The sequence below is a fragment of the Astatotilapia calliptera genome, chromosome 9 (genome assembly GCF_900246225.1).
Source record: "Astatotilapia calliptera chromosome 9, fAstCal1.2, whole genome shotgun sequence".
NCBI classification, from domain to species: domain Eukaryota; kingdom Metazoa; phylum Chordata; class Actinopteri; order Cichliformes; family Cichlidae; genus Astatotilapia; species Astatotilapia calliptera.
In genome coordinates this window covers 18,762,976-18,775,861 of record NC_039310.1, presented here as the reverse complement: position 1 = coordinate 18,775,861, position 12,886 = coordinate 18,762,976, and the positions used below count along the sequence as shown (strand labels likewise).

Here is a 12,886-nt window from a genome sequence, read left to right as displayed (position 1 = left end):
TCTACGAGGAGACTTTTTGGTTTTCTCTCTGGACAGCGAGTGCTTTAAATGAAAGAATGTGCTTTCAGCTGCTCCATTATTTCCTACGAGGTCATCAAAGTGGATGGATTCACATGGTATGCCAGATGCAACCATCACATTTACCCACACTTATGACCTCCTGAAGCTGGGTTTGTGTCTCCTTTCAGGGTCTCGTGAGACTCATGAGGCAATGTGTTGACTATACCGCAGCATACTTTAGTATATTAAATGCAAAATTAGAGTAAATGTGAAAACATTAATTTTTCAGTATTCAGGGTTTTTTTTAATTGAATTAGACAATAAGTTAAAAAATAGTTTGCTGAGTTTCAAAATAAAGTCACTCATATCTGTCAGAAAAAAGGAAGAACATTTTGCAGAAATATTTTCAGTAAAGCAAATCAGTGTTACCAATATTCAGTACAGAAAGAAGGAAAACCTTTCAAGTAAAAATGACACATCGATCTTCATTTAGCTTGAATTCTTAATGAATTCTGCTCTCTTTGCTGTGCAAAATTACAGTGCACAAGTTCTTTTAATGGGGCACAAACCAAATGGAAATGTAATTAAAAAATCACAAATAAAACCTTGACTGACTCAGGGTAGAAAACAATGTAACTTACACTGCAGAAACATGATTATTAGCACCAGTAGTAACTTTTGAAGCAATACGCAAGTTCAGTCACATTTTACCTGAAACACAATTTTATACACAATGGTCATCTGCACAACCTCACACAGTAGAGCTAATTGCTAGCAAATCAACCAGGGTGGATGAATGATGGTTACCATGACAGAGCAATGAAAATCATGACAATCTACAGCATAGACGATTTCCTGAAAGATTTTTGTTTTGAATCAAAAAATGAAGCAGTAATGTGACAGAAATCCTTACCCTGCTAGCTTGGTTTTTGTTTCAATTTGTGTATCAAAACTGTTAATTGCCTTTGTTACTTCCCTGGCCTCTCTATTCTCTGTCTGACAGAGGTTATTTGAATGCAACTTTTTCAAGATTTTAAAGCATCTGCTTTAAAAAAAGAATCGCATCAGAAGAACAGCTTGTGCACAAAACTTCAAATCATACAACCAAACAAAAAAAAAATTGGATGAAAAAAAGCGAAGCGTGGTTGAAAGACTTGACATCATAAGGCCGTCAGGTAGTTCAAGGATCAATAAAGGACACTGCAATATAGCGGGTGCCGCCGGTTGTGGGTAGGCCTTCATGCAGGTGAGTCAGTCGTCCCGGGTGCATGAAGCTCCAGCCTTTCCTCGGTGATTCTATGCTACAGTTATACCGATGGAAACGGCAACCCCCTCCCTAAAAAAAGTAAATTGGATTTATAATTGTGAAATAAATCACTGGGTTAACAATACTCATCAGACAGATTATCTAATTGGAAAGCTTAAAATAAAATCTACATTTAAAAAATATATATAACAGCTATAATATTAGTGTGACTTATGCCCCATAATACAAGTCCTTACCTGAAAGTCTATGCCTTTGTTATTGAGAGCAATGTTAATGGTGAAGGTAGAGGAGTCATGGTGGGGCCTCAGGTAGGCTTGTCTCTCAGGAGTGTATTTTACAACAAAGTTCATCAAAGCATAACCCTGTGACAAAAGGATAGAAATGCATTGGCTGACAGTACTGATGTTACAAATAAAGAATTATGCTTACAATGTGTTTACAATATGGTAATAATATTCTAATAAGTGAACCTGTCCACCAGTATTACTTTATTATTATAAGGTTACTATCACTTTAAAATCTGTATAAAATTTTTTTAAAATACATGGATGTCGCCTCCAGCTCGCACTGGAACGGTTCGCAGCCGAGTGTGAAGCAGCGGGAACGAGGATCAGCACCTCCAAATCTGAGGCCATGGTTCTCAGCCGGAAAAGGGTGGAGTGCCCACTCCGGGTCGGGGATGAGTTCCTGCCCCAAGTGGAGGAGTTCAAGTATCTCGGGGTCTTGTTCGCGAGTGATGGGAGAAGGGAGCTGGAGATCGACAGACGGATTGGGGCTGCGGCTGCAGTAATGCGGACGCTGCACCGGTCCGTGGTGGTGAAGAGGGAGCTGAGTGTAAAAGCGAAGCTCTCAATTTACCGGTCGATCTACGTCCCTACCCTCACCTATGGCCACGAGCTGTGGGTAGTGACCGAAAGAACGAGATCGCGGATACAAGCGGCAGAAATGAGCTTCCTCCGAAGGGTGGCTGGCCTCTCCCTTAGAGATAGGGTGAGAAGTTCGGCCATCCGGGATGGGCTCAGAGTAGAGCCGCTGCTGCTCCACATCGAAAGGAGCCAGCTGAGGTGGTTCGGGCATCTGACAAGGATGCCCCCTGGGCGCCTCCTGGGTGAGGTGTTCCAGGCATGTCCCACCGGGAGGAGGCCCCGGGGCAGACCCAGGACACGCTGGAGAGATTATATCTCTCGGCTGGCCTGGGAACGCCTTGGTATTCCCCCGGACAAGCTGGAGGAGGTGGCTGGGGAGAGGGAGGTCTGGGCCTCTTTGCTTAGGCTGCTGCCCCCGCGACCCGGCCCCGGACAAAGCGGATGAAGATGGATGGATGGATGGATGGATGGATGTCAATTTTATTGCTAGCAAGTTCTGATAGTGTTTCCAGTATAATATTATAGTATTCCTACTAGACATACATACAAAGGCATATGTATGTTTCCTACTACAGTTTTTAGGGCCACTGAAGATTGGTGAAAAAAATGAGGGAAGGGGAATCGTCTCAGAAATTTGCCACTTTAATCTTGAAGCTTTGCCTTTTTTTCCCTCATAAATAAATGCACCTTATTGTCTTTCTGATCTTCAGCGGCCCTAAAACGGTATCATAGTTTTCCCTAGTTTCTGGGTACTTATTACCAAATGACTTAAATTTCAGTGTCACATTAAATTATTATAAACACTGTTGACACAAGAGATTAGTTGGATTACTAAGGGGTAATAACTTAAATTTTCCATATTGGCACCTTTTTCTTTCCACCTTACTACCCCATTATTACCATTATTACCACAATATTAACGAGTGGTGATGGGAAATTCTACCAATTTGTCATCCAATGGAAAATTTGTCATCAGTTGTTAAGATTCACATCAGAATCACAAACATAAACATGAATAGCAGGTCAGCAGCTCATTATATGATTAAACTTTTCTGCTGTTATAACTCAGCTTTTACTAGAAAAAGGTCAGATTCACACAAACCTTTGTGTAATAGCCAGAGAAAACTTTTAACGTGACAGGTGATATGAACTCTCGGATGAAATGCAGCCACTCTTTCTCAAACCCAATTTGCTTCATGTGAATGTCATCTGTCGGCACAGTCTCATAGCCTCCAGCAATCCGCTTGTCCTGAGAAAAAGGAGAGAAACAGAGCCCGATGCAGTGTGACTAACGATGGAACAAATGACCTACTATCCTCAAAGTGTGTGTCCACAGTTTTCAAAGTGATGGTGATTGTGATGATGTGCATGTGTTATTTTTTTTTAAACCACAGGCTGTTCTGTTGTCTGCCTGTATGAGACTTAATGACCCATCCAGCTCAGTCGTCTCTCAAACAGAGTCAAAGTATTTGTAATATATTAATCTCCCTGGCCAACTTTGAGCCACTGGGAATTAGACACCATTAAACTAAAACACAGCTGGGGTTTTTTGGTTGTATTCAAATGGCCAACCTTGTGATGACAGCACTAAAATCATTTTTCACTATATGCATTAATCATAGTTGCATGTGTGTAACTTTCTGTGTCATACCAAAACATAACTTTGACATTTAAAAGTTAGCAAGCTAACCAAGAATAGTCTGTTTGATACTTGTTACATCTGGATGCCATTTAACCCACAAACAGTGAAAGAGTGCTTAGAAGTATCAGCAATAGTTAACTCAGTTAATTTATGTAAACTTTTGGGGTAATTTCAAAAATCTAAATTTCTACTGTATAGTTTAAAAAAAAATCAATAAACCTTTTAGTCATGCTAGTGGTGTTAGCAAATGGTAGCATGCCCTCACACTATTGTTGTGAGCTAAAGCTGGTGCTGCACATAACCAGCCATAACCAGCTTCACTAGCAGGCTTTTTAATCATTATTAATGATGGGAAGAGTGTCTTCTTGTTTCTGGCAACACACAATGGGTATTTGTCATTATATAACATAAATGAAACCATCAGTTGATGAATTTAAAGTACACTGGTTGTATTTAGCCCTAAAAAACTTTAAGATGTTAAGCAAGATAAAGCAGACATATCAAACTATAAGTACATTTCAGTTTTCCCAGCACATCTGTTATGCTAACTAAATTAACTTAGGCTACGTTCACACTGCAGGTCTTAATGCTCAATTCCGATTTTTTGATCAAATCTGATTTTTTTTGCCTGCTTGTTCACACTACAAATAAAATGTGACAGCAAACGCACTCTAGTGTGAACGCTCAAAGCGACCTGCATGCGCGAAAGAAGACGTCACACACAACAAGCTGTGTTTAGATGCAGACCAAACAATATTGTTTGACTGATGGCCCTTAATATAAAGACTTCAGACTTTACGTTTCCCAATTTTGCTTTAAGTTATAAAGTTATTTTGTTATTTACATTTGGCCTAATAATTATCCTTATTGCTGTTTTAAAGAGGAGCGGTGCTTCAAAGGATAGTTGCAGATTTCTGTCAGAATCTACAGATTATACAGTACAAATAAAATTTTCACGTTTCTCCAACGTTGTCTTCCCAACAGTTTCACTAACATCTACACTGGATGGCCAGGAAGCGTTCATGATGACTTCTCGGGGGCTGATAATTGGCGTCTGTCTTGTGTCAGTGACGTAAAAGACGGATTTAATGCGACATGACCGTTCAAACAGCAGTCGCTTTCTAAAACATCAGATATGTATCGGATTCAGTACCACATTCGAAAGTGACCCAGGTTGGATTTGAAAATATCGGATTTGTGCTGTTCACACTGTCATACCATGATCGGATATGGGTCGCATAGGGTCAAAAAAAGTCAGATTTGATGCGCTTTCGCCTGCAGTGTGAACGTAGCCTTAATCTTTGCCATCTTCTTTCTTATCATAGTGCTGAATTTTTACGTTCTATACTTTTGGATACATTTAATGTATTTTTTGTCCCTGTGGTGAAGAGGTCAGTGGTTGCATCTCAGTGCCTGGCCTCTCTAATAAATAACCTTTGCTTTTTGGCTCATACTTCTAAACTGAATCCAGTACCACTGATATTTTATTATGGTTGTCACCTTATTAAAATGTGTAAACATAAAACACAGAAAGAATAAGAAGAGCACTGTGCCTGTAGTGTGACGATTACACTTAGCACTTTATGTTCAGTGAAACTGAGCTAACAATACACACCTGGTGTTTGCCTCCAGACCATGAACCGTAATGCTCCATCTCCTCGACTAGTTCATCACAAGCCTTCTCTGAAAAGACTGCGAACCAGAACACATCTGGACATGGCTATAAAACACGCACACACATATTGACACACAAAAAGAGGCCACTGAGAATAGACTTGAATAACACCTTCATGTTGAGCTCTAGTAACTGTAATGTAATACCCAGATATGGTAAAACCAGATGTTGGGATTTTTTTTGCTGCGACATTATGTCATCCCATTTCCCCCCTCGGTCTGTATCAGTATGTTGAAGACATACAGATACACATGTATATATACAAACCTGCTCCAAGTAGTTGTCAGTGAAAATTCGAGTGTAGTTTGAGTGGATATATTTCTCTTTCCAGTCCTGCAAGCAGAAAGTACTTCAAATTAGTGCCCATTTTTTGAACTGTTTTCTGACCTGCATACCTCACAGAGCTAATCTCATCTCCCACAGGGCAGATCCCAGCTTGTCAAATACAGTAGTAAATCATCAGCCAGGAGCCTTATCACACCAAAGTCATTATTCCAAAATTGTCTCACATTTGTAATCGTTCCATTATTGTTAATAACCTTTACAGGTGGCTGTTGTTTATCTCAGCTATTCAGAAAAAAAAAGCTTTTTTGTGGTTGAAGGATAATGAGAGATCATAATGACTTACCACAGGGTTTTCAAATATCTGCCACAAGTCATTGTTGTAATGAGAAATGTTATAATTGGCTGTGGAAATGAGCCTCCCAAATTCGTGACGGTTGGTTATGTACATGAAGACTCCCTGCAGCAAGCAGGAGAAAGTTGAGTAAGTTTCATAAAAGTTCGAGAAGCAAAAGATTTCTGATGTTCCACAAGCAAGATTTACTTCTCTACATAATCATCATGCATGCAGTATTAGAACACATGAATACTCATGAGTAGTTATCACTGGCAATGAAACTGACAAACTGATACTTGTGGCAAACTACTAAAAGCTTCATTTGCACAAAACTGAGAATATAGTTGGATTTAAGTGTGCTTAAACACACTGAAATCATTACTGAACTCTATGTTCAAACAGACACAGATGTCATATAAATAATCTTAGATTATTTATGGGTGTTGGGGGAGGGTCCTAGAGGGTTGGGAACTGGATAACATGGGGCAGGAGAGGAGTGGGAGAACAGGAACAGAGGGGTGCTAGGGAGGTCGGGACAAAGCAAATCCAGGAATTATATTCCCTCTAAAGTGAAGCATGGGGAGGGAGATGTGTAGGAGTGGTTTGGACTTACTATCAGACTAGGCTTTGTGCTTGATGAAGATGAATGAAAAATTAAGGATAGTTTTGCAATCTCTTTGCACAAGATTCCAAATTGCTAATGTACAAATGCATTCTGTGAAAAACTGTGATTTGCACCAGATGTTTAGCATGACTGCGGGAAAAAATAGTTTGAGCCTAGTCTGAGATTAGTCAGTGTGTTTAGAAAGAGCAGCTGGTAACGTGTGTGTGATGTAGGGTTTGGTTGTTTAGGGTAAAGCATCAGGACAGGGGAACTGCGCACTGTGTGAACTTTTTTGTCTCCTCCGTGATCTCCTCTTAGAAGCAATCATAAAAACATAAAAGATTATGAGTCTTTCTCTGTCTGACTGAGATCATTTTACTTTTAGACCTAAAGTTATCACAAGCAAAAAGTCAACATCAATTTTCGAAAAGTTGCCGGTCATCTTAATTTCTTATGCAACAAGTAGGCAACTCAGTACGAATTTATTAAGAATTTGTAACTGCGCATTTTCAAAAAACAAAACCTCCAATACTAAATTCAGTATAAGGGAAAATTTATTTCTGTACCTAAAACTATGCATGCTACATGGCTTAGATTGGTTTCTGAGTGCTAACCCATTGGAAATGGATGTTTCAGAAAGCAGAGTAGTCAAAACAAATGGAAACCTTTGGGGGCCTGAGCATATGGAATGATTCCGGAGAAGGGGAGTCTTTTTCTCTGTGACTGGTCTAAAATAAAGGAGAAGCATCATGTAAATAAGGTGACATTAGTGAATTCAAAATAAAAAACAGGGTGACAGAGGAAGTACATATGTCACACACATAGGAATTCAGGAGGAGAGGAAACACGCCTGCATGAAAAAGAAGCAAGATTCCCTCTGAAGCTGATGTTTTTGTAGGTTAACATGGGAGCAATGCATGCTGGGGGAGCAGGCCAAGCAAACCAGACAACATACACTGTGTTTGAATCAGACACCGCAGCTGCCAAGTCCAAGTGACGCAAAGCAAGACTAGGTAACAAGTTCACAAGTGAAAAGGAAAAAAAACCCACAAGAGACAAGACCCTTTCTGTCTGGTAGCCAGCCAGGCATCGGTTGTACTGACTGCGCTCAAGACGTAAGGTTAAAAGAAAGTAAAGGATGATGGGATACAAGTGTAGCAGAGAACCTCGCACGACCAAAGAGACACTGTAAACACAGGACGGTCATGACTTGCTGACGAAGACACTCATACATACTCATACATACAAACACTGATACTTGCCAGTCTTTGGTTTCCGTTGAGCTGTTGACTTTTGTTAGTAGCAAATTCATTGCTTAACCAAACTAACTATCATAAATATACCTAAAGTTAGTATGACCTTATACATTCTTGTTGCTAAATTAATCTTAATATTTTACGGACAGTAGTGCTAATAGAGGAATCCTTAAAGATGGCGGTTGTTCCTTCTTACCATGTCTCTGGCATTTCTACATAAAGCCATATCTGGGTCCAGTTTTTCCAGAACAAAGTAGTTCCTTTCTTTCAATTCATTCCTTAAGGCACTGCCCTTGACCAGGTATACATGTGCCATGTAAGGAATGTTCCACACACCCCTAGAAACAACAAGACATAAAGACAGGAAGTGCTTATTTTGTATTAATCCAGTATGTATGTATGTAAGAATGTATTCTTACAGTGTGCAGTAGTGAACTGTGTGGTAGAAAAGAAAAAAAAGCTCAGCATATTCATTTAGAATCTTTTGAAACTTACATAACAACCATTTATTTTCTGCATGCTGTCAATCTGAGTTCCAACTGTTGTGGGTGAATAAGTGTTTCCGTGCAATCTTAGAGCAAATCTAACTTACTAACTTACTTTTAAGCAAAGTCAGTCAGAAATAAAAGTTTAACTTAGTGTTTTTCTCATCAAATCACTTTTCTGACTCTTCACATAGGCCTTCTAAGTTAGCAGGTCTTATTTTTTGTGGCTAAACATGAAGGAAAATAGTTCCAGCACAACGGTGCAAGATTTATTCATAGTTACGGACATGCTCAGAGATCCAGTACCCACATTTGCTTTGTGAACCATGAAATGCAAAGCCATAACTTTGTTTACCCTTATTGCTCTTGTGACTTACACGCGTTTCCTCTGCACAATGTCAACATAATCTTCAGATCGGGCGTAATACCCATCCAGACTCAAGGCTCCCCAGAAGTTGGACCACAGCTTGCCGTGACGAGTGACAAGGGGGCCAATTATTTTTCTGTTGGAAAGTGAGAGACGGAGTGAAGAGATGGTAACTCTGTCAGGGCAGTTAAAACTCAGTGAAATCTCCCAAGCAGGCAGCCACCTATTGCACCAGACCACTTGCCACTGGGGTAAGGCCTCTATCTAAAGTCTCAACCTCTAGCTGGATAGTATACTTTATATTACACTGCAAAGTCAGAAACAGATCACAGAAAACCACGATTCGAACCACACCAGTACATCATGCTGGACTCAATTCAAAGAAGTGTACTTTCTTTCTGTTAAATAAACTGGGAAAAGGTTTGCAAAATAACACCACCATAAATCACAGTGTGGGTTCGTATATATACTGCAGTATGCTAATGGTAAACTTTCTTGGTTGAGATAAATTGGACTTTTGCTCCCACAACCTCTGTGCCAGCTGAGAATTCCCATGCTGTCTTTAAATATCCGTAAACGCCAGTCACAATACCATGCCACGGCCACAGTGACAACTAGTTTATGGGAAGGTTTCTTTAAGATCGTGAGCTGCAGAAGGGCAAAAAGAGGTTGAATGTTTGTTTTTTGTATAATGCAAAGTGGCATTTCTGAGTTAGTTCAATAGACTCTTTTGCTGTATCCATGTGGCCAGAGAAAAACAGGAAGCCAACGCAGCCTATTTTAAAACTTTAATTCACTCAGCTGTAATGTTCCTGTGGTTTTGCCACTTGCGGGATAAACTAAATGGTTCAATGATCACAACAGCTACCAAGAAGGTCCAAACAGGCTCAGTTGTGGCTTCTATTCCAGTTACTGTGTGATTACCTGTTTTGCTCAATGAGGAGCTTCAGTGTCTGTCTGTTGGTCAGCATGACATCAGAATCTATGCTGAAGTAGTAGTCGCATGTGGCATCCTGACGGCAAAGATCCCTAATGAAATTAAAACACAGACATGGCGGAGAAAATGATTTTTTGTTTTCCAACCCAGAGCTGATTACGGTCAATAAAAGGCTTGGAATTAATCACTGTCACGGCTTTAGATTTATCAGCGTCAAAGTATAAGGTGTAATTTTCAATGGTGGAGTCTGACTCTTGCTATCTTTAAACCTCCAGTGGATAAGGAGATTTCAGAAAATTAGAGACTCCTAATAAACCGAAGACTTCTTCATTACAGGGCTGTGCTGACCAATGCTTCCCGGGATGCTGTGCCTAAACGTTTTGGTCCAAATAAAGCTGCAGTTTACACCTGAGTGTGTGAGTTTGTGAATCCTTACACATTGCCGAGGATTTTAAATCAGTCACAATGCAGCCTGGAAAAAAAATAAGTCAATGAATTTAATTTAGCAACATTTACAACCTTCTTGAGGACAGTCTCAGTCTCCATCAGAGGTTTGTAGATGCTTATGACACCTGCTAAACTATGAGAAGACATTTTGGATTGGTCCTCCTTAAATAATTGTTTTCCTTCTACAACAATTCCTTTATGATGAATTGTAGATAGATGTGAAGAGTTCAGACTTAGTTGTAGAAATCCATAATGTCAGAAGGAAAATGGAATTGCATGCTAAAAATCAAGCATGCCCAAATATAAAGTATGGCAGAGGGAGCATTATGTTTGGGGCTGCTTTTCAAAAATAGGGTCTAAGGCTTCACAGATAGAGGAAGGAAATAATTAAAAATAAAATTTAAAAAATCAAAAACATTAGAATGGCTGAAAATTAAGAAAATTCATATTTTTGAATTACCAAGTTGCTGGCCTTAGCCTGACTGGGATGCTGAAGAGGGTTGACAGTTACAATAAAACATACCCTGCCTTGACATCCTTTAGAACGATAATTTACAAAATAAACATTATGTTATAGTTAAAAAACTTTAGACTTTAGAGCATGAACCCATTAAGAAAGAGCTTACTAAGACTTAAATAACTCGACTTTATTTTCTGTAATAGGAGTGGACCCCTACTACCATCTTTTATCTAAAAGCAATTATATTGATAGAGAGGGGAAGCTCACAGCCCACATTTCCAGTTTCCTTAGCACCTTTTCCCAGGTTTGACTGTGAATAGGGCTGCCACAAACGATTATTTTGATAGTCAACTAGTCACTGATTATTTTTGCGATTAGTCGACTAATCAGATCATCATCCATTGGAGGTAAAACGTACAGCTTATTGCACCAGCAGCATCTGCTCTTATATAACTATCATTAGCTTACAGCTTTAACTGTTTAAGGTATGTGCTAACTAAAAATAAAGACAAGATGATAGTTTATTAAATTTTAATGAAATTTGCAGATTGTTTCGGTGAAGTTTAATAAACTCCTTGCTATCTAAAATATAACAGGACACCGGAGTAAATTCTCGAGCATCTCATACTTCTGATGATCAGCTGTCTGCTTGACGTTTATTCAGCTGTGTAAAAACTATAACTTTAATCTCAGCCAAACCGATTTACTCAGGAACAAATAAAATACTAAAAAAAGCCAAACAATTACATTTTTAAGTTATCTAAGTGACTCATATATCATGTTTAACCTGAGTAGCGAAAGACGGCGGTGGGTTTGAAAAAGATTTGCCGGGGGTCCGGTGTTCTCACGGCTCTAGTTAGCCTAGCCCCCGGCTAGCTATCGAGCTAGTGGGTAACAGACATCTCCGAAAACGTCGGAGCGCTTTTGAAAATATGCGGTGTCTTGATAAACTGAGCAGATATTTGAGGTTTACACAGCTACATTCTCGCCTGAAAATATGTTAAATGTTTATTTTGTGACCCAGAAAGAATAATAAGAGCAATATTAAAACTAACTAGCTGCCACCATTGTTGGAAACTGCGCTGGGCTGCGCTATGAATTCTGGGACGCTGCTTCTTCTTCTTCGGGGTTTAACGGCAGCTGGTATCCTTGTACATGCAGTGCTGCCATCTTCTGTTTCAGTCCGTTATTACACTCTTAAATCCTGCTACTTATTCCTGCGTTTTTCAGGATTTTACAAAGCTTCAAACGACGCGTCGACTATTAAATCAGTCGTCGACGATTTTGATAGTCGACGTAATCGTGACTAGTCGACTAATCGTGGCAGCCCTAACTGTGAATGATATTCAGAAGCAAAAACTACAACTGTTTGCCTGTTATTAGTTTAGTCATATTATGTTTATCTGTAAATCTGTGATTTAGCTGAACCTAAGACCACGTTTTATGAGTAATCAATACAGAAAGACTACAAAGCAGCACCAAAGGTGTATTTGTCTCTCTGGTTATTCTTAATACAGACCTTGAATGCACTGAATTATTCATGCTTCTAGCAACAAAGATGACCGTTTTCCCAAACAGAAACCATGAAAACTCGTTTAGAGGTTTTGAAAGTATTGCATGGTTAATCAAAGTCAGAAAACACCATATCCTTTATAATCATTCAAAAATTCTAAGAAACTTCAGATTCTGAGAAATGATACATTTATAATAGTTATACATACATTGCCATATTCCTGGCCTCTCCTTGGCTCAAATTTTCTTCTGGTCCCACAACTTTGAAACTGTTGAGCACATTCTTGTTCTCTTCCCAGAACCTCTGGATGTGCTTCTCGTGGTAAACCTCCTGAGCAGGGAGCCAATATTAATGGATTAACAGAGACACCACATACTGTGTAAGGAGCCATGTAGAGATCTAGGAAGGAAAAAAAAAACTGCACATGCAGCTGCATGTACTCACATTGTTGTGGACAAAGAGTTTGAGTTTATCCTTTGGGTAATCCAGGGTCAGCAGTCGCTGAAAGAATTCAGGAAGAAATGGAGTTGGCTGCTCAATGAATACTCCAACCAGCACATTTGGATACTCCTGTTTAGATTCGAAAGAAAGACATATTGTTTAGATTTCATAAAAGTGTCCCTGGCAGTGGAAGACTTGTTTAAAATAAATCATGGATGATTTTGACATTTCATTTCTCACATAAGCAAACCATGAAGCCAATACATCTGTCACTGCATTAACTCTATTTTCTTGATTTGACTTTAGA

At 39.4% G+C, this 12,886-nt stretch overlaps 1 protein-coding gene across 2 annotated transcripts in view; it reads right to left on the bottom strand.

Moving 5' to 3' along the window:
- Positions 1 to 341: 341 nt before the first annotated feature.
- Positions 342 to 12,886, bottom strand: part of plod2 (procollagen-lysine, 2-oxoglutarate 5-dioxygenase 2) — a 36,713-nt gene continuing 24,168 nt past the window's right edge. The window contains exons 9-20 of one of the 2 annotated variants that reach the window (XM_026179687.1): positions 12,583 to 12,708; positions 12,347 to 12,468; positions 9,706 to 9,810; positions 8,792 to 8,917; positions 8,126 to 8,267; positions 7,339 to 7,401; positions 6,079 to 6,192; positions 5,718 to 5,783; positions 5,391 to 5,495; positions 3,236 to 3,382; positions 1,504 to 1,629; positions 342 to 1,336 (exon numbers count right to left, since the gene is read on the bottom strand). In XM_026179687.1, the coding sequence (XP_026035472.1) occupies positions 1,181 to 1,336; positions 1,504 to 1,629; positions 3,236 to 3,382; positions 5,391 to 5,495; positions 5,718 to 5,783; positions 6,079 to 6,192; positions 7,339 to 7,401; positions 8,126 to 8,267; positions 8,792 to 8,917; positions 9,706 to 9,810; positions 12,347 to 12,468; positions 12,583 to 12,708 (1,398 nt within the window). In that variant the 3' untranslated portion in view covers positions 342 to 1,180. The remainder of the gene's footprint in view (positions 1,337 to 1,503; positions 1,630 to 3,235; positions 3,383 to 5,390; positions 5,496 to 5,717; positions 5,784 to 6,078; positions 6,193 to 7,338; positions 7,402 to 8,125; positions 8,268 to 8,791; positions 8,918 to 9,705; positions 9,811 to 12,346; positions 12,469 to 12,582; positions 12,709 to 12,886) is intronic. The other variant, XM_026179688.1, reaches the window with a different exon arrangement.